Here is a 27,497-nt window from a genome sequence, read left to right as displayed (position 1 = left end):
CGGGAAGTGCGGCTGGGTTGGGCGGCGTAGGGCCCGGCCTGGCTCCGCAGCCTGCGCCGTCTTGCATGGAGCGCGGCGGGAGCAGCCAGCTGGACCCGGGATTCTCGCAGCAGGGCACGCCCCTCCTCATCGTGGAGGACTCGCAGCCCCAAGGCGCGGAGGCGGACGCGGAGGCGGACGCGGAGAGGGCTAGGCTCGGCGCGCTGGCCCGCCGGCTGCCGGCCTGGCGGAGCCCGAGCCCCGTGCTGGTGAGCGCCTGGCGTGGTGGCAGCACCCCTCGGCCTTGCCCGGCCCGGCCCGGCACGGCTCTGACGCGGCCCCCGCCTCTCTCTTGCAGGACATCGTCCGCGGTCCTGCTGGCAGCCGGGCGCTGCGGGAGCGACTCGCAGGTAAGGGCGGGGCGCGGGGTCACGGTGGGTCCGGGTACCGCGGTCGCGCTGACGGCGCTGTGCTTGCAGAGCCCATGGAGGGCCCGGCCCGCCCGAGCGCCTCTGGACCGCGGCGCTGCGCAGCGGAGGAGTCTCCAGCGCCCGACCGGGAGAGCAGGTACGTGGGGCGCGCCAGATGGCGGCTCTCGGCCGCCGCCTCTCTGGCCTGCTGCAAGCTCTCTCGTGGAGGACAGGCCGAGAAGGCGGGCTCGCTGCTGTAGCGGCCGTGCTCGGCCCCGGCCAGGACGTGCGGTGCGGAGGGCTTGGAGCACCTGGTCGGTGCCAAGTGACCCCTGGGAACGAGCCGCGGGGAGGCGGCCTGCAGGAGCCCCTGCGCGACGTTAGCGAGTCTCTCTGTTGCAGTGCCCTTGGAGAGGCCAGGGAACGAAGCGAAGGTGATGTTGAGGACTGTGCTTCTTCGCCGTGTATAGAAGGTAAGTAACCCATTTCAGGTCGGTTTTTTGGGTTTTCGGAATTGGATCAACCGTCTGTGCAGTTTTTCAGTTGAGCTGACTCACTTGTCTCACCAGGGGTAATTGTGCCGGTAGTAATAGGTCAGAAATTGGCATCCTTTTCTGAAAGTTTATTTGTATGCTTTGGTGTTTGGAAAAAAAACAAAAAACGAAAAGAAGGTTGATTTATTATTGTTAGAATGGATCTTCAAGATTGAAGGTGGTTTAGAAGAAGCAGTGATTGCATTGTGATCATTAGGAAATGGAGCCTTATTATGAACTGGCATAATGGTCGTTGTCATCAGAGGATTTTCAGGCACAGGCTGTGTGTTATCAAGATTATTTTCTATTCATGGAATGAAAGTCTGCTGCAGCTCCTAATGGCATTACATAAGCCCTTGCTGATTAATACAGATTTTTGAGTTAATGGCTACTGTCCCTGTTGTGATACCATATTTTAATTAGTACAGCTGAGATTAGATCACTTAGTTTATTCAGAGTTTCAGCAATAGCCTAAATACTTTGCATGTTAGAGGGTATATCTTTTGCCCTTGTAGAAGTGATGGATGGCTCTTGATTTTTTTCTTTTTGGTATGTATGTTTGTAATGGATGTCTGATGTTAGATACAGGCATGTCACAGCTCCAGTTCGGAGTTCTAGAGCTGTCGCAGAGCCAGGACTTTGAGAGTGACTTGGTGCCCAGTGAGGGAGATGCTAGGCATCAGCTCCACTCTGGACCCGCTGTTGTTTCTTCCAGACTTGTTAAGAATGAGTCTAAATATGGTAAGTGAAAATGATCATAGATGTCTTCTTGCTGCTATGTAGATTCTATCTAGTTTCTTTCAATGTTATCGTTTTTTGGTAGGAAATACGGTACTAGTAGTTTCCAAAAATGAGTTCACAGCTCACTGGTAGTTGCAAAGAATTTTGCCCCCTCTTTCCCTTGGACTAATTAATTTGCTTTCTTGTACCTGTCCAAGTGCTATCAACGATTCTTTCACTTCTCTTTCCTAATTGATTTCCAAAATATTTAGACAATCAGATACTGAATTCCCTTCCTGGTAAAAACCTCATCCTGTTTTGGTTTTTTTTCCTTCTTTTTATCATAGTTCGTTCAAAATTAATTTTGTTAAATATAAGGCTTGCCTTGGTATTTGTGTAAATTACAGACCTACATTTTCTTATTTGTATATTAATCCAGGTATTTTTCTTTTATCTCTCTTTCTAGAATTTTGTGCAGACAACTTAGAAACTGACTCCAGCACAGAAACACATACTGCTTTGGAAAGCCCGGCAGAGAAGTCTGAAAGGTAAAGCAGTCTGTCTTTTCTGTAGATTGTTTGCTGTAGGCACACAGTTTGTGGTGATTGGGAGTGCAGTGGGGCTGCGGCCCAGCCTCGTCCCCTGTGGGTGCAGCTGTGAGCAGCAGGTGGGCAGCACTGACAGCAACGAGCCATGGAGTGCCCAGGTGTGCTGAGCAGCCACCCAGGGAACAGAGGGCACACAGGTGCCATGCGTGAACATTGGGAGTATAAAAGGTTAAAGAATATAAATATATTCTTTATAAATATAAATACGTTCTTATATAAAGAATAAGAAGGGCAAATGCTTGAAGCCTTCTGAAGTGATGTGGTGTTACTTTGTATGGGTAGAAGCTTTCTGAAATTGTATGAGGAAATGCTGTGTAGCGTGGCTGTCTCAACTGCGACATATGCTGTGGCAGTTTGTGGGCATTCTGGAAGGTGATTTGTTCAGTTTTTTAACTAGATTTTTAGATATGGAAGAGGGTTCAAGGCAAAAGAGAAAGGCAAAGGGAAAGATGACATGCTGCTGAGGCCTTCTTGTCGCAGTGCTGACTAAGGAGTGCTCTTAGTATTCCCTGGTGAGAAAAGATGTGATGTCAAACTCCTAAACACAAAGATATTGATAGATTTGTTTTTAAGGGCAAGTTCATGGCATAATAAAATATGCCAGTAATTTTCCTGAAATGGTATGACTGGAATATACTAGAAGCAATAATTCATTTTGAGTCACAGAAGTTATCGTGAAATAACTTAATTGCTGTAGCATGGGCTTTTGCTGCACAGGAGTAATATGGAGGCTAAGTGGTGGGTATTCCAGGATGCTTTTGCATATTTGCTATTGTAAGCTTTGTTTTAACTGTTTTTAAGTGTGAAACTTCAATTTGTTGAATAGTATTGATTCTCTCTGGCATAAAATTTATATAATATTTAGTTCATCATGTATTATTGTATTTTGCTACAAAATTATGTTCAAGAGGTGAAGTGAAATTCCTAGACTGCATTGACTAGAAGTCAGTAGAACATCTGGATTCCATTTAAGCATTGCTTAGATTGGTGGAAAATGTGAAAAACTATTCTGGAAGTATAACTTATCAAGGATGAAGATGTTATTTTGTCAGGAGAAGGTGGTTTTCTTTCTTCTTTCCTATTTTCCCCTGTGTTATACATGAGTGAACACCTTCTATCTGTTACTGATAGATTTTCTTTACAATGCTGTGGTCTTCATGTTTTGAATTTCTCAGGTCAGAGACTGTGTCTTGCATTTTCAGAACTCTGCAGGAAGCAGAAGAGCACACCAGAAAGGAAATGCCTGTCAGTGGTGCCAGTAAAACTGAGGAATCCCTTGGTTCTGGTCATGAGGAGTCAGATATCTTGTCAACACAGGAAGAGATGTTTCCTGAGAATCATGCAACAGGTAACAACAGACAAGCAGAACCAAAATGTCCATCCCAGAGCTAGTTATAAACATCATACCTACTTGATCTTCACAGACATTTAGTGTTTTAGGGTGTAGAGCGCTGTGAGTATTTTTCATGTAACTACTGCTAAAATTGAGAACACTATGGAAATAAAAGGCCACAGCCTCATTCACTAAAGTATGGAACAATATCTAAACGTCACTTCCTGTTAGAATGGCTACTGGCTTGTTAAATACATTAAATTTCCTTTATTTCTGCGCCCCTTGAAGAGCAAAACCAAAACCCAACTTTTACCATCTTCTGAAACTAATGGTGCTCTGCCTTTGTAATGACACCCCAGTGTGGATAAGTAGTGTAGGCAGTATAGGCAAACTTCTGCTCAGTGGTGTCTGTTCTGGCTTGATCTTGTGAATGAACCTTCTGTATCCAGAAGGTTCAATAACATTCCTCTCCTCATGCCAAGTCAGTGGTCAGTGCAAGGTGTCTTTCTTACAAGAACCTTGCCTGTATTTGTATTTTAGTGCTGGATCAGGTGTGCTGGTATTGGAGCCATTGGGGATTTTTTTTTTTTAATTCCCCGGTAGGAACACTTGTACAGTCTAAAATCTATTCAGATTTTTCATCTGAACTATTTTGCGCTCACATTTCACATACTGAACTGTCATGTGCAGTCCTTTACCAGCTCTGAAAATCAGCTTGTTGTTGCCTATCTGAAAAGGAGCTGTGCAATAGTGTGAGTTTAATTCCTCAGAATTTTCTGATCACTGTGGTTTTTGGCTGTATTTCTGTCTTTGTTTTCTTTTGTTCGAAGTAACTTCAGGGAGTGGCTCTCTGATAACCAGGGTGGAAGAGGGAAGTTCTCTGGCGTGCACCCCTGCCCGCAGTCTGCGAGTCCTGCAGCTCTCTGGGCAGGCAGTCCTTGTACAGGAGGGTGATTCCACGTAAGTGAAAAATCCCCAAGCTCTTTCAAGAATTTTGTTGCAGTAGTGCATTCCCCCTACTCTCTTCATTATTCACGGACTTGTGCTTGATTTTAAGCAATCAGTGTTTTTAATTTTTGCACTATGAGAGGAGCATGGCCTTATTTTGCAATGAAATGAACTAATGGTGGCCATCTGATCCCTGACTGTCACTAGTCTCTTACTGGTGAACACCTGACGCTTGCCTTTCATGAGAAGAATTGTATTGTGGCATGCTGGAGCTTGATAGGAGAACTTAATGCATTTTTTAGTAAGGTGTAGTTTTCATTTCCTTGTTTCCTTTTGGTCTGCAGTGTCTCTTCAGGCCTGGTTATTACTCCTCCTGTTTCCTTTGGACCCAGTGCCCTTGTCCCCAGCAGTCCTACTGAACAGGGGAAAGCAGAAGGTAATGCTTTTCTGCATACTGTCTGTGGTCGTGTTTTAGTGCACTGGTTTTATCAGAGCTTGCAGCCTTTTCAAAATCTGTTAAAATTATGTTTAAAGAATAAAGTAGAACTGAGAACAGTGAAGGAGTAGATGGAGAACTGTATTTTTGACTCTGTTGTTTAGGATTCTCTATCTGCTATTGATATTTCCTGCATAGCTATCATAATTAAATGAGTACTGTTGACTAGTGACCCTTCATTTGAAAGATCGGAAATTCTTTGTATAGCATACAGATTTCTTCTGGCAATTATCTTCTTTAGGAACAAGCCATTCTTGCTACAGGCAGAAACCTGTATTAAGTCTATACTGTTAGGGCAATAGGAAGGACAGATAAGAGTTGCATCATAATAGGTTATTTTACCTTAATATAGACAACTTCCACAATATTTGTAAAACCTTTCATGTGCTACAAGTGTGTGTCCTAAATTGTGTTGCCTAAAGAGAAATTATTCTATATGATACATTGGTTGTTAAATATTTGCTCTAAGCACACATTTACCATCAAGGATAAGATATCCATCCCTGCAGGTTTTGAGTATGATACAAAATCAAATATTCCTTTCTGAGAGATTCCTGTCACAGAATGTGAAATACTGTTATAACAGGTATTTTCTTAGCTGGGGTCTGAATGTAGTTGAATTTTAATAAAGATAGCAAAAGGAAAAGAAATACCTCAGAAAAATGCTTTTTTATAAGTTGCAGACACTTTTTTTTAATTGTAGAAGTTCTAGACCTGTAGCAAAATAGTAATGTGAATTTGTAACAAAACACTTGCTTCCCCCTTTGAAAGTAAGAATACAGATATTTTTGTTGATTTTTTTCCCTTTACGAAAAGAATGCTGCTGCAGACAAGATTTTACAAAGTTGAATACACCACTGAAGACAAATCTTTTAATAAGATGTTAAAAACTTTGACATAACACAAGAATTTAGTGCTAATGTCTTTTCTGCTCATTTAAACCAGATGAACAGATGGATGTATCTGTCCCTCCAGATGGAAGAGAGCTGATGCAAAAGCAGAAAGGAGATATGCTGGTGGAGATGGCCTTCCCTTGTATCCCTCCAAGACCTCTTGCTCAGCCACAGGCTTCAACTCCAGTGTCCCAGAGTGCTCCAACCTTCTTTCCTGGGTCTTTAGCTATGCCATCACAACCAGAGTTCTCTCATGTGAGGGTCCATGTATAGAGCTTTTCTGAGGTTTTTCTATGGCTGAGGCAAAAGATGTGTTTGAGTCAACCTCTGTTCTTTTATGTTGAGCTTCCCTACTAAGCTGTTCCCACCAGTTGCAATTATTTATTAGTTATACTGTGTGGCAGTTTTTCCTGCAGAGAAAATGCAGAACAGCTTAAGAGGGCATAGTGAGTTACAAAACATAGAAGCTGTTGACTTTGACTGTGCTGCCTTCTTATGCTGAACTGGCCATCCTGCATCTCAAACTGCATCATAAATTAGTTTTTTATTGGGCAAGACCTTAGCATAATTTTTGTGGAGAAAGGGAAGCTGTTCCATAATAAAGTATTTTTATTCTACAAGGCTAGAATTTATTTACTGCAATTTTCAAGTTTCTTGTTCTTGCTGTTGTTTCCTTTGTGTATTTTGATTCTGGAAATTATAATTATTCAAAAGGATTTAACAGACAGTTTGTGGGTTTATACCTAAATATTGTGAATGTCGTGAACTTGCTAGAAGCTTCACTAGTTGAAGCAGTGCTTCTCCTCAGCTGAAAACAGCATTCGTGTTAATATAATATAGATATCATAGAGGCTCTTTCTGAAACCCTTGGTGGTTCAAGTAAAAATAGCTACTAATTTGCCATATTGGCCCTGTATTTTGTGATTTGGTAGTGAAAGATACCAAGGATTGTGTCTGACTTTGCCAAAGATCACTAAATAGTAATTCATGGTGATAATTTTTCTCAGCAAAACCAGATCAATTATGGCTCTCATAAATGTGTGGAGAAAAAAGTTTTGGATGTTTTTTGTTTTCATTGATTGTTTTTTAATTTGTAGTTTTGTGCTAAACTTGCTCTGATCCATAATCTAGTGTAATTTTTTAGGAATAATAAACAGTCCTACTTGGGATGCCCTAATACTCCATGTCCCACTTTTCTCATTTTAGGATATCTTTGTTCCAACTCAGAGTCCAGAGAATAAGCATGGAGAAGAAAAAACTGCTGGTTTAACCCCTTTATGCTTACCAGGAGATCTCTCTGGATCTACAGATGCTTTGTCAAAGATGTCTACAGATGACTCTGTGTTACAGCCTCCTGATTCTTGTAAACTGATGCTTTCTGCAAGTGCATGTAGCCAGCCCACAAATACAGACGTCAGTTCAGGCTCTCTGAACACGGGCCAAGACTGTGAGACCACACAGGTAGAGAGGATTTCTGAATACAAGGCCTCAGACTCAAGACTCTGTTCTGTGGACAATGATAAAATAAAACTAGAAGTGAATGCAGGTGATCAAGTACCCTCTGAAAACTGTGAAAAAGCAAAAAAGGAGGATGTAGAGACTGCAGGAATGCCTGTAGGACAGTTTGTTAGTGCAGGTGTTGGAGAAGAGGGGCCATTAGCCTCTACAGTTCATCGGGAGATTGAGTGTATTTCTGGAAGGCAGGCTGCTGCAGACAAGTCTGGTCTGCTTGAGATTTTGTCCTATGCTCAAGAGGCTTCCAAACCTGAGGCAGTTCCTGAGACTCAGTGTGAAGAACAAGAAGAGAAGCAAATAAAGGAAGATAGGTCTCTTGTTAATGTAACACTTTCTCATAGGTTTATTCTTGAAAGGGAAGGACAGTGTCATGAAGATAAGGAAGTGAATGATTCTTGTAAAAATAGCAAAAATGTAGCTGAGAAATTAGAAGAGGTTGGACCAGAATGTCAGGGAAAAGCAGCTGTGAAAGGTTGCACTTTTGATGCTGGAGAGGCAAAGAGTATGGATAAAATGACTACTAACAAGGCAAAGCTCAATGAAGTTTTAGCTAAGCCTTCTGTAGGGGAGTTACTGGAGCAACACAATTTGCTTCCAAAGTTGAAGAGTGATGTCCAGTCAGAAGTGGCATTGTGTGCCAAAAACCATCCCGATTGTTCAAAAGTGGGACAGGTAGTGATAATAAGCAATCAGCCATCACTTCCAGAGAGAGGGTTTGAAACACACGTGGTTCAGCATGAGAATCCCATACAGAAGAATATGGAGGATACTGTTAGGACAAGGAATCTGGAGCAAGAGGAGCAAATGCAGCCACAGGAGAAGGCAACTTCTAAGTCCCCCAGTCCTTCCAGTGGTAAGTGAATTTAGGTTAGTAGTTCACAGGTGTATATTTTGAGTAATGTCAAGGACAGCTGTATACAATCCTCAGTGTTTTCAGGGAGCACTGCTATTGGATGCAAGTTGAGCAGCACTATACCTTACTGTGTTATATGCCGAACATGACTTTGCTGGTTTCCCCTGTGGTGTAATTTTCATTCCTGACTCTCACTGCCTTAAGGTAGAAATGCAGGGTGGGTTGAAGAACTGAAAATGCTGTGACCTTGGCAATGTTCAGGGATTTTTCTGACTTCTCCCCCACTCAAGAAGCAACAACAGCAGGGTCCTTGAAAGGAATAGAGTATGTGTTAGTCAGTATTTTCCCTTTTGTAGGTCTCCTTTTCTTTTTCCTTCATTTTCAGTGGAGAATTTTCTTTGTGGGGGTGTACAGAACAACTTTGAGCTAGAAGCTAGTAAAGCAATTTTTTTCTTGAGATTTTTTTTTTAAAGTGGAATGGCTTTTCACTCTCATGTAAGCTCTGGCTCAGCAGGTATTGTCGTGACCCATTAAAATAATTTAACATGCTGTGTGTCATTATACAAGATGTGGGATATTACACTTGTTTTGTTTGTGCCTCTTAGCTGGCTTCATCTTTAAACACAGGTTTTTTAAGACAGTTTGGCATAGTCAGGAAAACAGTTCTGGTCTTCAAACTTAAAAGAGTATAGGGTTTATTAAATACAACAATAACTTTGGCAGTATACTGCTAAAATGATGATAAAGAGAAATAGCTGCAGTTACATAACAAGGTTAAATGTCAGGTTCCACTTCAGTATTGTCTTTCACAATTTTCACAGTCCAAAACTTCCTTTTTAAGAGAGAATAAACAGAATTGGGATTGACTTTGGATAATATTTCGCCTCTCATACTGTACTGAAAATGTTTTGTTTTTTTTTCTTAGACAAATCTAAATGCAATTTAAGCACATCACAGTTGGCTGTGTTTACTTTTAAAAGGGAACTATAAGCAAATTTTTAAAGAAACTGAATTCCAAAATTAATGCTTGTTTGTGTTTTATGCATTTGTATTATGCTGAAGGGCTGATTGGTATTAGGAGAGAGTTCAGGCTTTTGGCCTACTCTACTTAATTGCCTTCAGACTCATGAAGCATGGTGGAAAAAGTATGTAGAGTGGTATTTGCTCTCCTGACATCCTTAAGGTATGAAGAGCTGTAGAGCATCCCTCTACTCTTAAAGCAGCTTTGTTATTGTAATAATTATTTTCATAATAAATATTTGAGGAGTCTAATCCCTTATCAACAAACTATGAAGCATAAATCAGTAAGCACAAACTTTAGGTGGGGCTTGCTAGGGGTGCACTCTGTACCTTCCTCCAGGTCACTGATGAATAAGAGGCTGGACTCTGCAGTGACCCCTGGGGACACCGCTGGCTGCAGCCTCCCAGCTAGATTCCGTGCCACTGATCACAGCCCTCTGAGCTCTGTTGTTCTGCCAGTTCTCTATTGACTTTGCTATCTGTTCATTCAAACCACACTTCCTGGCATTACCTATATGGATGTTTCAGGAGACAATTTAAAAAAGTCTTCCTGAAGGCAGTGTAGACACACCGTGCACTGTTCTCATCTAGTCATTCCGTCACTGGAGGCAATCTTGTTGGTCAAGTGTGATTGCCCCTTGGTCAATCCGTGCTGACTACTCCTGATAACCTTCTCCTCCGTGTGCTTAATGGGGACAACCAGGATGATTTGTTCCATCTTTCCATGGACGGAGGTGCAGCAGTGCCTGGTTCACTGAGTCCTCCTTCTTGCCCTTTTTGAAGACTGGAGTGACACTGGCTTTCTGTCCTGAGGTGTCTCCTATACTCCATGACCTTTCAGAGATGAGGGAGCGTGGCTTAGCTCCCATAGCACTCATGGGCACATCCTGTCAGGGCCCATATGGGTGGTTGTGGGTGTCAGATTTGTCTAAATGATCTCTAAGTTGATCATCCTTGGCTCAGGGGAAGCCTTCCTTTCTCTATACTCTCTCTCTTGCCTCCAGGATCTGGGTTTCTGTGCCTCTGGGCTTATTAGTAAAGACTGAAGCAAAGCAGGTATTCAGTAACTCTGTCTTCTCTGTATTCTTCATCACCATGGCATCCACCTCACTGAGCTGCAAACCTGTGGTGGTGTTCGCAGGGGTCCCAGGATGAGGGAAGAGATGAGTATCTTGACTCCATGTTTCAGAAGGCTGATTTATTTATGATATATATTATATTAAAAGAAAATTATATACTAAAACTATACTAAATTAATAGAAGAAAGGATTTCTTCAGAAAGCTAGCAAAGGAATAGAAAAGAATGATAATAAAATCTTGTGACTGCTCACAGCCTCGATACAGGTGGCTGTCATTAGTCATCAAGCAAAAACAATTTCCCATGCTGGGTAAACAATTGTCCAAATCACATTCCAAAGCAGCAAAACATGGAGGAGCTGAAGCTTCCCAGTTTCTCAGGAGAAAAGATCCTAGCGAAAGGATTTTTTCATAAAATATATCTGTGATACAAACCCACATTTTCCTTAGGTTTCTTTTTGCTACTGATGTTCTTGGAGAAACCCTTCTTGTTTTTGACATCCCTTGCCATATTCAATTCCAAATGGATCTGAATCTGTTACAGGTTGATGGTCATAAGAATGTAAGAAAAGTTTAACTGTTTTGATTAACTCTTTTCATTGATAGAACAGTTGAGACTTCAATGTGAATGAAAACATTTAAAATTTTAGTTGAGGCATTCACATTTTTTTCAGTTCTTCTGAAAGCTTGCTTGTATTCCCTTTCATGGTATCCCTTGGTATAATAATTAGAATAGGCTGTTGGTCATCACCTGTACTGGTGATCAGTTCATAAATTCTAGTGATCATTTGTTACTAGCCTGCCAAATGTGGGTTTATAGGTTAGAAGGGATTGTGGTAGCTAAATCATTATTCAGTTGAGTTGCTTCAGTTCTTAGATAAAAGACTTTTTAAATGGAGACATGCTCTAGGACATAATATGGCAAACATTCATATTCATGAGGAGGGGCGGCTTGCCTTACAGTGTGTGAGTACCATTGTGCTAGAAGGTACCTACCCACTGCAAAAATACAGTGAAGTTCTTGGGTTGGTTTTCAGGATGTTGCAGTTGCTCAACCATGTCTTTAAAGCTTGTGATAATCAGATAGGCGATGGTTTTCAGAGTTTTCAAACTGATGATACATAATTGTTTGCTGATGGGGCATTTTTCTATGAGAGGATTATGCAAGCTACTTCTCTATAACATTGAAAGTTTGCAAGTAAATGCATGGAATGAGGCAAAAGAGCGTTTTACTAGGTTTTTGATTTATTTATTTGTTAAATCCTGCAACATCTGCACATAGTAAATCCACCAAGGCATGGTTTCCCTGATGCGATAGGCCACCTCAGCCATCATTCTGAGTAAGTTTTAGGTTATCAGTTCAGGCAACATGTAGCTTTTCCAGTTCATTTTTGTCCTAATCTTCATTTCTGTTTTTGACCTCATTTTCATCTTCTGCATTCTGTAGAAGTCCTCTTCATGTTAGGATATTTAATCTCCCTTTTATCTAGCACCTGTGAGCAACTGCATTCAGTTGACCACAGTCTAGATTTTCACTGGGAGAGATTTTTCACATAAAATGTGAGGATTATCAGTTAGAGCAGCTGTTCAGGGGGGTTTTGTACTGCACCAGTGTTATGCTTTTTGCTATTTCCACAGCACAGTGAATATGTGCTTTTGATACTTGAACTAAAGTAGATCCTCTAAATTACTAATTCTGGTGCTCTGTGTCTTTTAGGAACCCTGTTTCATTTTACTTTGCCGAAGGAGGGTGATGTCATTCAGTCCTTAACTAGCATAACACCACCTCTTACTGGCCATCTCAAAATGGGACCCAGGAGACACAGCACACCAATTGGTGAGTTCGACCCAAATGGCTGTGTTCTGCAGTGAAAGCCTGGAAGCTTTTGATTCTTGGTGCAGTATGCATTAGGGTAACTCAAACCTGCCTTGGCAAAAAATTGCTACATTCCCCTTCAATGGGGGAGGGCTTTTTCCTTCCCTACAGTTTCCTTGTCATGTTTTCTCAGTCTCTAGTGAAGGTGTTTGCTCCCTGAGTACAGAGTGGTATGGAGCATGTCTTCCTTGCACTCACTGTGGTCCTGAATATAACTCCATTAAAGAATGTCAGAGGGCCTTCTGAGTACCAAAAGAGCTTAGACCAAAAGAAGATTGCTTCCAGTATTCGTCATCTTTTATCCGAACTTTCTCTGCTAATTTTACAAAACAGCACCCTGCACGTGCTAGATAAAAAGAAGTCTGTTCTGCTTGGATCATAGTAAATTATTCTGTCATAAACTAAGGATAATACCTCTGCTACAGAATTTTCATGCTTCAGATCTCTAGAAAGGAATTTCCACTACCGCAGCATTACTAATAATGCGTGCAGTGAAGTGTCTTCAAGCCAAAACTAGGACCTCAACCCCAGCAATGTGAATGACAGTAGCTACTTCTTGTTTCTTGTTTTTGTTTTTCTGTTTTCAGTGGATGATACTTGCCCAGACAGCACTATAGCAACCAGTGATGTTACAGCAGAGGGCACAATGCGGACCAACGATGTCACCATGGAAAGTGCAGTGGTATCAGCAGATGTGTCAGAAGTATATGAGAAAGGAGAGTCTGGTGAGGTTCCTGAGTTGGATGCAAAACTTTCTCTGCGAATGAACCTTGTGACCCCTGTGAATGATGGGAGCGAGGAGTCCTTGCCGTTCAGCTTGGAAAGTAAGAGGATGAAACCTGAAGTGTATGAGTCCTACTGAATCTCAGCCCTAACTCAGAACCTCTCTATGGCATTCCCCAAGGCAGTCTCTGAGTCCCTGTAATTTTCTCATTTTTCTTTTTGGGCAGTGCCACTTAAATTTGTTTCTCTGTTTCTGCAATGCTCTAAGCAAGGATGAAGTGAGAGGAGAGGCTTCTGTTGTGAGGAAAGGTATTTCCAGCAGACTACAAATTGTGATGTATAGTGGCAATGGTATACAGGATAGGAAGCGAATTTTGATTGTGTTGGGTGGGGGAAAAAAAAAATATAAGAAAATCATAGGATGGTTTGGATTGGAAGGGACCTTAGAGATCACATAGTCCCAACACCCCCTGCCATGGGCAGGGACACCTTCCACTAGGCTAGGTTGCTCCAAGCCCCATCCAGCCTGGCCTTGGACACTTCGAGAGTTGGGGCAGCCACAGCTTCTCCAGGCAACATGTGAAAGTGCATCACCACCCTCACAGGGAAGAATTTCTTTCTAACATCTAATCTAAATCTCTTGTCTCTTAATTTAAAACTGTTTTCCTTCTTTTTTTTTTTTTTTTTTTTTTTTAAATAAGCCCCCTTTTAAGTACTGAAAGGCCACAATGAGGTGTCTCTGGAGCCTTCTCTTCTCCTGGCTGAACAAGCCTACCTTTCTCAGCCTGTCTCTGTGGGAGGCATTCTCCAGTTCATCTCATCATATTTGTTGCTTCCTCTGGACCTGTCCATAATCTGGAAAAAAAAGTTTGACAGGATTTTAACCAGAACAGTGGCATTCAGTCTAATAGTCTAAAACTTGTAGAAATTTAGGTCTGTTCTGAGAAGTTGGATGGGGAAGCCTGGGCATCCTTTGCCCAGTGTTACTCAGCCTCTCTTCACTGAGTGTATGGAGCTAGGAAAAGTTGAGAGAATCCTTTTAGATGATGCCAAAATCATCCTTCCCTTCCTTCTTGTTTCAGAGCCTGCAGCCAGTGACAGGAAAGATGGATCCTCTGCTGCTGCTGAGGCTGCTGCTAGGTAACTGGGCTTCTTGCTGGGCAGAGTTAATACAAAGGTCTGGGTAGATCCTTTCTCCACATATTATCAACTGTAGGGGAAAAAAAATTAGGAGACACAGAAGCAAGGAACATTCTAGCAGTAGATGTGATATTAAGTCTATAGCTCTTGCAGCAGGTTTTAATTACATAGGCAAAGTGGGAACCTCACTTGTTTGTTCATTATGGGCTCTGTGGTTCCTACCAATGTCAGCATTTTGCCTCCATTAGATTGTAGTCAAAGCCAGAAGTTCATGTCTTGTGCAGTCCAGAATGCAAGTCTGCCTTATCCATCTCCTAAATTTCAAATATATGGGTTTCTGCTGTCTTTCATGGTGCAATTTTCTGCCAAGAATCTGAGAAGTTCTGAAGGAGAATTGTCTTTCTAGTATAAAGCTGATAGAAACTCATAATCAGTTTATGGATATACAGAAATCACAGGTTAACATTTTGACCAAAACATTGAGTTATTCCCTTGGTCTTTTGATTTGTATGTACAATCTTACCTCAAATTTAAGGTCTAGCATTGCTTGATTTAGCTTGCAGGAAGTAATGTTTGTAAATACTAACAGGAATCTCAGTAGGAAGGAAGATGGTGACCTATACTAATCAGAGTGAAGAGTAGTGGTTTGAAGTGATGAGAAAACATAGGAATAAACTCAGTATCTTTTGTTACAGGATTGCTTGTTAGATGGTAATCATGCCTCAATGCTGAGGATGGGTGATAGTAATTTCTCTCTGGTTGAGGATGGGTTACCTTTATAGGTATGGGATTAATATGAACTCTCAGGGTCTGCTTTATGACTGTAATTCCCAATATTCTTACGGTGCCATGAAATTCCTGAGAAGTAAGCCATAAAGGGTCTAACTGGTGGGTACCAGAGGCACTAGATGCTGAAACTCTTGATGGTGCTGCAGTTTTCCACACAATGGTTTCTGGAACTGTTCCATTGCTCTTGGCTGTTAGGGTGTCTTCAGAAATGACAGTAATGCTTGTGCAATTGCAGCTTCATTCTTGATCTTTGAGATGGATCATATCAGTCATTCTGTGGCTGTGTAGGTCAACAAGCTCAATACTCTGTTCTCACGAGGAGCTAGAGAATTCTTGTTTTGCTGTATGAGGGTTTTTCTCACTTCCTGATGCATTTTTGTTTGTTTGTTTGTCTTAAATCTGCACTGCTAGCTCCCAGAAAGCATCATCTGTGTTTAGTCGTGTCTGTGAAGTTCGTCGAGAGGATGAGGCCAGAGGTCATGGTCTTTCCACTTCTCCGTTTAGGTAACTCCTCACAGTCTTTGCCTGCCAGTCCTGGTTGGATTTATATTCAGGTGTGCATTTTCTACATCAAAGAAATTGTGCTAAGCCATTTTCTTTGGGTGACTTAGAAGGTTGGGGACAACGGGGTAAGTATACTAAATCTGTATGTTTGTGTCTCACGTGGTTATCAGGCTTACCTTTTGACTGAGTGGCCATGGGATTCCAGAAGACTAATGTACTTCAGTGAAGTCTTGGGTTTGGGAAAATTGACACCATATTTAAGGCTGTTTAAATACCTTTTCTGTCTCCTCTCAGATCTTCTGACCAGTTTTGATGGTTTGTTGTTGCTATTGCTATTGTCCCCCTTCCAAAGGACTGTACAGCTGCGTATGTTACAGTAAGGAGGGTGCCACCTGGAGAACTAGAAGTAGAAATCTGCTTCTTCAGTGTTTTCCATTCTGTCTTTCGATGGGACAGTGAGGTCTATGTAGAAAGAGTAACCTGAGTTTCAACAGCTACATTAAAGACCATAACGAATAGGGAGTTCCAGCGCTGGGCAGGGCACAGCCAGAAGGGAGAACAGTCACTCCTCAAAATCCTCAAGTACCCAAGGGAAGCCAAATACGTACTTCTAGTTTGGATCAGTATAGTGTCCCATGTAGTACCTGGCAGAGGCAGTACTTTGGGCAGAGCAGACAAATTCTAATGAAAACATTAGACAGCGTTTGTGTTTATGCTGCTGGGTCTTCTTGCTACCTGTGATTATCAGTTTCAAGCCAGTTAAGCACTGGAGGAGCCTGAAGTAACTTCAAGATGACATGCTTCTGGGAAGTTGCATAGTTGGTGCCTAATGTGGGGAGTGTAGCAAGAAAATCCGTATTTCAAAAAGCACTTAGTTCTGTACAGTGTCAGCCATATGTTTTACCACCCTATGTATCACTTGAGAAGTGTTGAAAGATTTTTTTATTATTTGAACTCTCTGAGTTTTGTGCAATTGTAAGAAGCAATTGAGTGACTGCCAAGGTGGGGGTTTTTTAATACTATTTTTACTTGAGTGGCAGCATATTGGTTGTCTTGTTTTGTAAATCAGTAGTTTTGATCTGTGTGTAACTGGTTTGCAGGGGGGATCGGTTAATTTTTCCTGGCACACAAGAAGATGCTGAATTACATACCAATCCTAGTGATTGGCAGTACCAGCAACAGAAGGCAGATGGCAGTGGTGGACAGAGCCTAATTCCTCAGAGGATGCAGCAGGACTGCCATCAGCTATCTTCTGGTGCAGAGGATGGAGAGTCTATGGAGACTGATGTTGCAAGCACTCAGGCAGAAGATAGGAGAAGAATGCTGAGAAAACAAAGTAAGGCTGTTCAAATTGATCAAAGTCAAGAGAGGTGGGAAAACATCAAGGATAAAGGGATCCAAACTACAGCAGACTGTCTTTTTACCCCAACAACTGTTACAACAGCAACACAAACATCAGAAGAAATCTGTAGACAGGTGGAAACGGGAACCAGTATGTCTGGGCAAAAACCTGGGCAACAAGATGTGAACATTCAAACCGACGAGAGCGGGGAAAAGCTTGTCAACACCTCAGGAGATGACACGGACTCTTTGCGCAGTCAGGTGGGATGAGGGCTGCCTGTATTTAACTGCTTTAGGACAGTAAAGTATCCTTTCAGCTAGTAGATTCATTAACAGTTGGTTCTCTATTGAAAAAAAGGCCAAGGGCCACTTTAAAATGTTAGTCACAAGCTGTCCTGAATCAAATGTTAAGGTAGCAATACTCACTGGACAGCATGAATTTGGGAAGTAAATGTCTCCATATGTATTTTCTGGAAAAATGTGACAAGTTTTGATTGGTTGGTTGATTGTTTTTGTTTGGGATTGGGTTTTTTATCAACAGAAAGACTAGAAAGATGATTTTTTTACTAAACATGATTTAAGACTAATGTGTCCTGTGGGAAATAGGAGATAAACAGGGCCATAAAAAGACAGTGCAAGATTGATGTGATACATGTGGGAGTCTACTGAATCAAAGAGTATCAGAAGCCATGCTAAACAAGTTTGCTGTTTCCTCCTTGGACTGTTGTGATTTCCCTTCCTCTACTTGTCAGCAGAATGCATTCAGTTCTCCTTTGTTTAGGGTCTCCTGTGTTGCATTAATTTGTTACAAGATGCCTAAAGGTTCCCTACTCCTGTACTTTAGCATGGTATGAGGAAACTGTACTGCAGAGGTACCCCTACTCAGAAATAGTTTGCTTTTTATTGTGGTCTGTTTTGATTTTACTGTACCCTCTTTATTACAGGGAGAAGAGGAATTCAACATTCTTCACCCCCCCAAAGGCCAAGTTCAGCGTCGCCACGTGCGAACCATTCGAGAAGTGCGCACTGTCGTTACACGTGTTATAACAGATGTCTACTACATCAATGGTGCAGAGGTGGAACGAAAGGTAGTTGAGGTAAGTTCCTGTTTTCGTGGCTAAATGGGATGAGATACTTGCTGAAAAGTAGAAGTAGTTAAAGTGAGAGCATGTTTTGACTGCAGGAAACAAGTTGAATGAACAAATCTGTGTGCTGTGATGCCAAGGCTTTCTTCATGAGCAGACTTGCAGGCCGTTTAGTGAACGGCAAAAGCTGTGGTTTTGATGCTGGTATACTTCATGCCATGTGTTCTCAAGACATGTTCAAGTCCCAAAGAACTCAACAAAAGACTTATTGTAACATAAAAATGGAGAATTAAGCGTCCTGAAATATCCTTACATAGTTGGTGTAATCACAATCATATAACCATTTCTGCTTTACCTACCAACACTTGATATCATTGTTCTGTAGATGCATGTTTTTATATTCATAAAGCTTTAGTAACTCCAGATGACAAGCTGTCTGAAACTGATCTTGGATTATAAGCAACCCAAAGCTCCTAGTGTCTCATGTATTTGTTGCAGTATCACACTCTAGAGGGATGGGAATTAGTCAAAGCCAGACCAATTGGATACAAAGCTGAGCTCTGCCCTGTTGCTAAGGAAACTTCCCTGTCCAGGCATCCAGGAGCCACTCTGGCAGTCACAACTGTCACCACCTGAGCTGGGACTGAGGCCCCTTCACAGTGGACAGAGCTGATGGGTGGCCTGCTCGAGTCCCTACATGCCCCACACTCACACAGTTAGATCAGGTTTCCTCACCCTGGGCTGGACCCCAAGTTTCCTATGGCAGAGTCTCAGACATCTGGATCCTTAAAATAATTTAATCTTGTTGCAATAACTAAATAACAATAACACCTTGAGCTGGTGCCTCCAAGGAGAGACCTCAAACAAAGAGCACCCTGGGCTTTTTTACCCTTACAGTCTAAGCTGGAAAAATGCAGGAAGGTCTGGGGGTTTTCTGTTCCTGCTGTGCCTCCAAGTGTCCAGGTCCCACGACCTTTTGCCTGGGGCTCTCACCCGCCAGAGCTCAACATGCAGCTTGCACTTGCAGCCCTGTGCTACCTGCACTGAAAGCATTCCTCAACACTGCTGACTAAGGTCTTAATGAGACTTCTTGATACAGAGCAGCTGCAGACCTGTAGTGAGAGATGCACTGTCTACTATGGATTGGCCCAGACTGAAGTTTATGTGGCTGTCATCAGCCTCATGAATGTGGTATCAGCTTGTCTGCACTTTGGACTGGTGATTGTAAAGCGTCTAGCACTTGTATTGTTGGAGAGGATGAAACAAGAAAGCCTTTTAAATATGACTGCCTGACAAAAGATTTTGAGAACATAGAAACTATAAGCGAGATTGAAATGAAAGCAACCTTTGAGATACCGTAGTTGCTGAAAAACAACGATGTAACCAGCTGAATGTTATCCCCCCTAGAGGAAACAATTCCCTCTGCAAGCAAGCCCCGCAGCTTGGCAGATGGGGCCCAAAGAATAAGATTTAGGGTTTAAAACATAAATGTAGTATGGTAATGTAGTGATTCTTATAAGTTGTGTAGAAATGTTATAAGATATGCATGCTGTAGTAGATTGGTTAATGAGAATGTGAATATTCAACACTGAAGATGATTTATTGTATTGTAATGAGAACTTTGCTCTCTTTTCGCGCTTTCTTATCTCTCTTCTCCCTTATCTCTTTGCTCTTCTTCGCGCCCTTTTCTTTCTTTGTCTCTTTTTCTTCCCTCTGCACTTCTTCACCCCCTCCTTTCTACATGCTCTCCTCTCTTAAACCTTTGCCGTTGACTCTCTTACACTTTAAGCCTCTCTTCTCTCGGCCCTGTTTCGAGCTGCGGCTGGCAGCTCGCAACAGGGCCCTGCACCCACGCCCTTTGCAATAAACTACAAGTTATACGACTTGACTTCAAAGAGATGTCATCTCCGTCCGTCCCTACCGTGCGTGACCCCCCCATCACTCCTACATGTATCATCTTAGACAATCCTCTTTTTTGCTTATTTTAAGGAAACTGAGGAGCCTGTAGTGGAGAGCCAGGAATGTGAGACCGACATGTCCCCTTCGAGAACTGCAGGGGGCTCGTCACTGACCTCAGGGGACCTTGGTGATGTCAGCTCTTTCTCGTCTAAGGCCTCAAGTCTCCACCGTACATCCAGTGGAGGAAGCAGTGGTCACTCTGCCACACACAGCAGCAGCATCTCAGGGCGAGGAACTGGAGCTGTAAAAGGGAAAGTGTGTGGGACAGAAACCGGAGAATTTGCTTTACCCATTGGCAGAGGCATCTTAGGAAAGTTGAGGTAAGTGCAGAGTCTTAGGAAAAGAGGAAGAGATGTTTTGCAGAAACAGGCATCTGGCTTGTGAGTGTGAAGCAGGGTAGACCTAAATCAAAGGTTTTCTGAAAAAGATCTGGCTTGATGAACAGAATTAAGGAGGTAGTATTTGCTTTTGCATCTGTTCTTCCTGAAGGAGTAGCTTCTTTTCTTGTGAGCCATTACTTTGCAGCAAAGAGGCAAAATTCTGGATGTGTTGTGATGATCAAGAAAATGGAAGGATCCTAGTGGGCTGGCTTCTCTCCTCAAAACAGTTAACTCATAAATTCTCTAGCCCTAGGAAAGGAGCTGGTCAGCCTGCATCACCACTCAGAGTTAGCCAAACAGGAGCACTGCCTTGTGAGGAAGAGGAGGACTGTATGTCTGGCACTCGTCAGGCTGGCAGAGCACCTGTGACACCTCGAGGACGAGGAAGAAGAGGACGCCCACCATCTCGAACAACAGGAACAAGGTACCCTGGAAAAAGGAGACTGTAACTTTAATTTATTGCAAGAAACAGAATAGGGAACTTCTGTCTTAATGTCCTAGAGGAAAAGGAGTACTGAGTATTTCAGAAGTTTCTGGTCATACCATATAGCAACTGCAAGCACCTCCTCCAGGTATTTTATACTTAGTAATTGTTTTTTCAGATCTTTCTGGGAATGCTTTTTGTCTTTTTTTTTTTTGTCTTTTTTTTTTTTTTTTTCTCCCCTCTCTTATATGGGGCTGCTTTTTTCTACAGAGATTTAGCTGGACTCCCAGGTATGGAGGATCTCTCAACTACAGCATCACCTGAGGAGAAATCATGTACTCGTTCAGTTCACCTGCCAGATGGAGGAGAGAAATCTGGCACTTCTGGCTTCTGTGCCTTACGCCGTAGTGACTCTCCAGAAATCCCGTTTCAAGTGGTGACTGTTCCTTTGGACTGTGCGGACTCATCCACTGGGAGCAGCTTTGTGGGCCTCAAGGTTGTAGCAAAGTGGTCCTCAAATGGGTACTTTTATTCGGGGACGATTACCCAAGATGTTGGAGCAGGAAAGTACAAGCTGCGCTTTGATGACGGATATGACTGTGATGTGCTAGGAAAAGATATTTTGCTCTGTGATCCTATCCCGCTGGAGACAGAGGTGACTGCACTCTCTGAGGACGAGTACTTCAGTGAAGGTAAGAGCAGTGCTTGCGTTTCATACTTGGTTTTTTGAGTTGCTGAATGTGGTGGGGAATGGGTGCTTGTTCCAGGAGGATGAGAAGCCTGGGTATGGTTGGCTAACAGCTGTTAGTTGCTGTCTTTTCAGGTGTGGTGAAGGGACACCGGATGGAGTCTGGAGAGCTATACTACTGCATTGAAAAGGAAGGCCAGAGGAAGTGGTATAAACGAATGGCTGTTATCCTGTCTCAGGAACAAGGAAATAAGCTGCGGGAGCAGTTTGGGCTAGGTCCTTATGAACCTGTCACCCCTGTGACCAAAGCAGCTGACATCAGTCTTGGTAAGGAGAGGTGCTGCTGAGCTGCTGACTGCTATTCTGTGTCTTGTGCCTTTGAGGTAACTCTAGTGCCTGATCTGAATTGCCAATATTTAAATGTTTTTGGATATTCAGTGATGCTTTTTGTACTTTATAGTGAGATTTTTGAGATCCTTTTATTGTTTGCCCTCAGAGACATAGTGGTATTGACTTGCTTGTGGGAAGTGGTCTGCTTCAAGCACAGTGATGCTTGCCGTACTTCAGATAAACTTGGTGGATGGCTGCTTTGATAATAAAGTCCCAGCAGTACTGAGAGGAAAGCAGACAAGCAGGATACAGGACTTGAGAAGAAAGATATATTTTTTTCTTGCTTTCCTCTGTCAGAGGGTGGTGGCGTGTATCTTCAAGGTACTATTGAGTTCTGCCACTTCTGCACAGATAGGTAGGGTGAAAGCTTGTGGAGTTTGGTGACAGCCCCATCACTAATTCCTGCATACTGTATTGCAGATAATCTGGTGGAGGGGAAGAGGAAGCGACGTAGTAACCTTGGTTCTCCCAGCACTTCCAGCAGCAGCACAACTCCCACTCGTAAAGGGCAGGAGAGTCCACGTGTCCCACCAGTCTCACTATCTGGGAAAAGGAAACTTCTTGCTTCTGAAGATGAACGATCCCCAGCTAAACGTGGCCGCAAGTCAGCAATGATAAACCCTGGTGAGAACTTGAATTCATCTAGTTTTTTCAGCACTACTTTTTCTGTAATTATCTTTTTGCTTTCCATAACTAAAAAGTAGATCAGATTGCTTTTTTTTTTCCTGCATGGTTTGAGGCTGATTCTCCCTGGATGCATTCAGCAGCCAGAGATACTTTCATCGTAGTCTGAGTATTTACTTGCCATCTTTTGAGTTCTGTCTTTCGACTTTAATGTTGTGGTTGGTCTCTCTCTTATTTCTTTAGTCAGTCCTGAAAGCTGTTAAGGGGACCCCTCACAGCAGTCAGTGTTGTTTCAGGATGCTGTTAAGACTTGCAAACTTGTCCCATTGGTCCTTCATATTTTGATTTGAAGATCCAGAAGGATAAAAGATCCCTACCTAGCTTAGTGTAATTGTAGCCCAATCCTGCCTCTCTGTGTCTCCTGCAGTAAAATATCTGAGTTGAACTGGTTCCTCAGGTAAGACATATCTTTGAAGACTCATGGTGCTTCTGTCTCTCTGCAGGGGCTGTGAGAGGTGGAGAGTTTTTAAGCACCTGTGAAGGTGTAGATGCTGCAGATCCCCCAGTACTGGACAGTGACCATGGACCCTTGCCCCACAATAAGACCCTCTTTTTGGGCTATGCCTTTCTTCTCACCATGGCAACACCAAGTGACAAATTGGTCGACCACCAGAAGCCATCAGATGGTCCCACTGGGAGCAGTGAGGAGGGAGAAGGTGAGGCAAATCTTACCCATTGCATTTTCAAGTGAGATGCTGTGTCTTTAGGAAAAATGCTGCATACTGTCTGATTAGGCATTTGCTCTTTAATCCTTTGCAGAAAGGACCTAAGATTCAGTCTCTGACTTAGCCACCTTGTGGCCTAAGATGTGACAAGCCTCGATGATGATCATAGGCTTGTTCAGCAAGCTAAGAAAGGTGTGAAAATTAGTGAGATCATCAGTGTCAGAATAGTATAATGTAAGAAGGAAGGTTTTGAGAGCTAAAGGATAGTGCTGGCAAGCAGAGAACATGAAAGCATGTATGGATTGCTCCAGTTAGCCTTTGCTAGTGTCATGTTTCATGCAGTCAAAGAAGTGACAAGGTGCTCACCTGGCTACTGGTGTGTTGTTGCCCTTTCTGCTGCCCCCCCCCCCCCCTTTTTTTTTTCCCTTACCCTTTTAATGATTTTCTCTAGAAATTCTTGGGAGTATAGCTGAGATCCCTTACTGGAATAGATGAAGGCTTTGTAGACTAAGATGTAGGAATATAAGCAGATAGATTATAATCAAAAATTGAACTTTCTGCTGTAGATTTTTTAGAGATGACTCCGTATGATAAACATTACATAGCACAACAGCTGCAAGCAGGAGCTGGCTATATCCTGGAAGACTTCAATGAAACCCAGGTAAGGGTTCACTTACTAATCTAGAACAGTCACAGAATAGTTGAGATTAGAAGGAATTTCTATAGCTTATCTTGTCCAACTGCTCTGCTGAAAGTGGGTTCAAATAGAGCAGATTGCTTAGGTCCTTGTCCAGTTGTGTTTTGAGTATTGTCAGGGATGGAAACAACAAAGCCTTTCTGGGCAACTTGATCCAAATAGGGAGAAAAAAAAAGGATTTCTTGTATTTCAGTTTGTAACTGTTGCTTCTTGTCCTTTGAGTGGATAACACTGAGAAGAGTGTGGCTGCATCTTTTGTATACCCTCATATCAGTCATAAATATGCATTAAAAAGACCACCCAAGCCTTCCCTTTTTGATCTTTAACAAGCTCAGCTCTCAGCTTCTTCTGGTATGTCAGGTGCTCCAGTGCCCAGGCCTCTTAGTGGTCCTTGGCTGGACCTGCTCCGGCATGTCTAGTGTTCTTGGTATACTGCAGAACCTGGGAGTGCATGAAGTACTCCAGATCTGGAGTGGTCTCACCATAGGTGAGCTCTTCACTTACCAGATCTACTTGGACAACTGCTGTAATTTAGTGTGGCTTTTACTTTTTTTTAATAAACAGGGTAAATTGTTTTTGGAACATCTTACTTGAGGAAGCAATCTTGTCTAGTGACTTACTGAGTCTCAGACTAAAAGGTCTTTGTGTGAACTAGAAAAGAGGTATGATACAAAAACTACTAGGCAGTTTTTGCCTAGAGCAACTGCAGAGCTTGGAATAGGATATGATTAAACAGATTCTGAAATTGGTACTAGCTTTATCTAATTGACCTTTCACATAATATGGCTGTGAAAATCAAGGTTTCAGTTGTTTTCTTCTTTAACCTGTTTAGCATCAGGATAATTTGGGGGGGGGGATTTTTTGCAAGCATTGCCTCCTGTTTACATGCCTTCTTTTCTCCCCTGAAGTGTAATGCAGCATACCAGTGTCTTTTAATTGCGGACCAGCATTGTCGAACTCAGAAATACTTGCTGTGCCTTGCCAGAGGGATCCCTTGCGTGTCTCATATCTGGGTCCATGATAGCTGTCATGCTAATCAGCTTCAAAATTATCGGAATTACCTTTTGCCAGCTGGATATAGCCTCCAGGAGCAAAAATTGCTAGAATGGTGAGTGCCAAATAACCATGATCTGAGTCTACAGACTCTTGGAGAGACCTGTTCCACTTGGGAGGCTCTTGAATAGCTACAGATACTGAAGCTGACCTGAGTACTGACTCCCTATACTTTCCCTTCCATGTAGGAGCAGCATTTCCATCTCTTTCTTTGGACTTAAAATGACCTCTAATGCCAAGGTACATTTGGGTGCCATATACACAAAAACCAGTCTCTTTGGAAGTAAGGAAGGTGTCAGTCTTTCTCATGAGGAAGGCAGAATTCAGACAAGGCTTCCCACACCCTCGGCTAATTTCTCTAATTGCTCAGAAATGGATAAAGGAGAACAATACTATGTTAATTTCTTTTTCCCTTGATACCTTTTGAAGCTAGCTTCTGCATTTTCTGTGGAGTCTAATCCAGTTAGCCTGTTCTGAGATGACAGAGGAAGTCAGACTCCTTAGGCAAGCTGAGGGGCAGACACAAATTTGTAGATAACTGTAGACTTTTGGGCAGGAGACTCAGGTCTTCCTGCTCAGCCCCATCAAAGTGGAAGTAATTTGGATGTGCACAAAAAAGGGGCTCAGGATTAGGAGGAGCTCAGTTTAACTTTGGATATAGGCTGCTGCGCACATACCCCACCAACACTGTCTAGCTCTGTGTTAGTCTCTATAAACAAAGGATAGTCAGTCCAAGTACTTCAGGAAGGGTGGTAAGAGAGTGGGTCATGGTGTGCAAGATACTAAAAAAACATACATGGGAGCAAATCAGGTGACGAGGCTACTGGATATTCTTACCAGTCTGCATTTCTCTTCACTCTGCAGGCACCCACGAGAAAACCCATTCCATAACCTGAAGGTTCTCCTGGTGTCAGACCAGCAAGAGAACTTCCTGGATTTGTGGTCTGAAATTCTCATGACAGGGGGAGCAGCATCTGTTAAACAGCATTACTCACGTGCTCACAACAAAGGTACTCACTGCCAGTTTCTCAGGGAATCCTATGCCACTGTGGTCTTTAGTTTGGTTTAAAACCATGCGGGATGGTTTACAAGGTTGTCTGTATGCAGAAAGGCAGGCAAAGGGTGAATGCTTACTACTCTAATATAATCTGTATATAGATTACATCTAGGACACCTGTCTTGCAGAGAAGCTGCAGCAATTCAGACAAAAGCCATCAGCTTCCAGCCTATGTTGAAAGGGGGAAATTGGTGTCTCAAGTTGTGCTTCTCTTGTCCTCCTGAACTGGGCTGTCTCTCCCTCTCCGTATGTGATGTAGGCCCTAGCACTCACAGCCTGAGGTCAGGACTCAGGGTCGCGCCTATACTTCTGGCTACTGGTTTTCCCCTTATTTTTATCTGGACTAAAAGGAGTATTTTCTTGTGAGGTGCAGGGCTGCTGCAGGTGTGTCTTAACTTTTACCAAGAGAATTCACTGCCTAGGAATGAGAAGACATAAGAGTGGTTCATAGTGGCAAAACACTGAGCTGCCAGGTTGGATGGGGCTTGAAGGAACCTGGTCCAGTGGAAGGTGTCCCCATTCTTGGCAGAGGGTGGAATGACATGAGCTTTAAGGTCCCTCTCAAATCAAATAATTTAGCATTCTGTGTTTCTGTGATGTTCTGCTGCGGAGCAAAATCCTCTCTCTTCAGCTGACAGATGCCTGTCTTTCCTCCTGTACAGATATTGCTTTGGGTGTTTATGATGTGGTGGTGACTGATTTTTCCTGCCCAGCTGGTGTCTTGAAGTGTGCAGAAGCTTTACGGCTGCCTGTTGTCTCACAAGAGTGGGTGATCCAGAGTCTTATTGCTGGGGAGAGAGTAGGCTACAAGCAGCATCCAAAATACAAACATGACTATGTCCCTCACTGAGTGAAACTCTGCCCTGCTGTCCAACTGTTGTGCAGACTGTGTTTTAAACAGGTTTTAAATGTTTGTGAATTGGGCAGTATGCATGGATTATTGTATATAGTTTTATCTGCTGGACTTTTATGATTAAATAAATGTTTGATCTCTTATGGTATCTGCTGGTACTCCTCATTTATCTAAACTTACTCAGGGCAATGCCTTCAGGAAAGGAGTGCAGAGAAAAAAGAAATGCTTACATTTCTCTGAGCTGAATATCACTAATATTCTGCTTTGAGTAAAGCCTGAGCTAACACAAAGTCAGTTACAGAGAAAGAGTGTTTTCCATTAGCAGAAGTTCAGGGCCATAGCATTTCTGTTTGTTGGGAAGAATACCACCATGTATTCCTCCAGTTTGCTCCAGCTGTTATTTTCTATTAATTTCATTTAGGTGCTGCTGAAGTGAGTGCTAGAGATAGACACAAGAACCTTGGACAACTAAACTACTAGGAGACTGAGGTACAAAGAATATGTAAACACTGTGTATCTTTAAATGGTAACGGGATAAATGATCTGCTTTTGAGCATCTGCATTCACATCTTAGGGGTCAGCTGGTATAAAGGCAAAAGCTCTTCACACAAACAGTGCTATAGGCTGAAGCCCTCCCTCCATCCTCATACAATCTTTAGTCCCTTGCTTCAAAAGTGTAAAGTTTTTCTCAATGTGTATTCCTTCCTCTATCATTTCATGGCTCAGACAGTTGGCTGTGTTGGTCTATAAATCCCACATCCAACCTTCAACACTTTCTCTGGCTTTCTAGCTTTTTCCATGGTC

General features: G+C 42.7%; 1 protein-coding gene across 3 annotated transcripts; it reads left to right on the top strand.

Moving 5' to 3' along the window:
- Positions 1 to 5: 5 nt before the first annotated feature.
- TP53BP1 (tumor protein p53 binding protein 1) lies at positions 6 to 26,841 on the top strand. 3 transcript variants are annotated; one of them, XM_054273091.1, is made up of 27 exons: positions 6 to 248; positions 338 to 389; positions 459 to 546; positions 792 to 862; positions 1,505 to 1,663; positions 2,109 to 2,190; positions 3,453 to 3,598; positions 4,414 to 4,543; positions 4,876 to 4,967; positions 6,003 to 6,175; positions 7,127 to 8,288; positions 12,103 to 12,222; positions 12,849 to 13,085; positions 14,067 to 14,124; positions 15,325 to 15,417; positions 16,518 to 17,019; positions 17,703 to 17,855; positions 19,833 to 20,122; positions 20,430 to 20,606; positions 20,877 to 21,298; positions 21,430 to 21,621; positions 22,105 to 22,308; positions 22,812 to 23,024; positions 23,600 to 23,694; positions 24,639 to 24,838; positions 25,648 to 25,793; positions 26,503 to 26,841. In XM_054273091.1, exons 1-27 carry the CDS (start codon positions 66 to 68, stop codon positions 26,688 to 26,690), a joined length of 5,628 nt encoding a protein of 1,875 aa, XP_054129066.1. In that variant the 5' UTR covers positions 6 to 65; the 3' UTR covers positions 26,691 to 26,841. The 3 variants fall into 3 exon arrangements, with proteins under 3 accessions (XP_054129066.1, XP_054129065.1, XP_054129067.1); XM_054273090.1 differs by having other exon boundaries at positions 338 to 546; XM_054273092.1 differs by lacking the exons at positions 6 to 248; positions 338 to 389; positions 459 to 546; ... (6 more) ...; positions 6,003 to 6,175; positions 12,103 to 12,222 and having other exon boundaries at positions 7,839 to 8,288.
- Positions 26,842 to 27,497: the final 656 nt, after the last annotated feature.

Source organism: Melozone crissalis, unplaced genomic scaffold (assembly GCF_028551555.1).
Source record: "Melozone crissalis strain CALT ecotype California unplaced genomic scaffold, PUWL_Pcris_2 ptg000014l_1, whole genome shotgun sequence".
In the NCBI taxonomy this organism is placed as follows: domain Eukaryota; kingdom Metazoa; phylum Chordata; class Aves; order Passeriformes; family Passerellidae; genus Melozone; species Melozone crissalis.
The sequence above is the reverse complement of the archived record's forward strand: the minus strand, read 5'-3'. Positions and strand labels throughout refer to the sequence as shown.

What these genes read in the sequence shown, in the direction of transcription:
- TP53BP1 (XM_054273090.1), top strand. Translation starts at nt 66, where the DNA reads ATGGAGCGCGGCGGGAGCAGCCAGCTGGACCCGGGATTCTCGCAGCAG. An exon ending in GTACAGGAGGGTGATTCCAC is followed by an intron (nt 4,544 to 4,875) that starts GTAAGTGAAAAA and finishes TTTGGTCTGCAG; the next exon opens with TGTCTCTTCAGGCCTGGTTA. An exon ending in CACAACCAGAGTTCTCTCAT is followed by an intron (nt 6,176 to 7,126) that starts GTGAGGGTCCAT and finishes TTCTCATTTTAG; the next exon opens with GATATCTTTGTTCCAACTCA.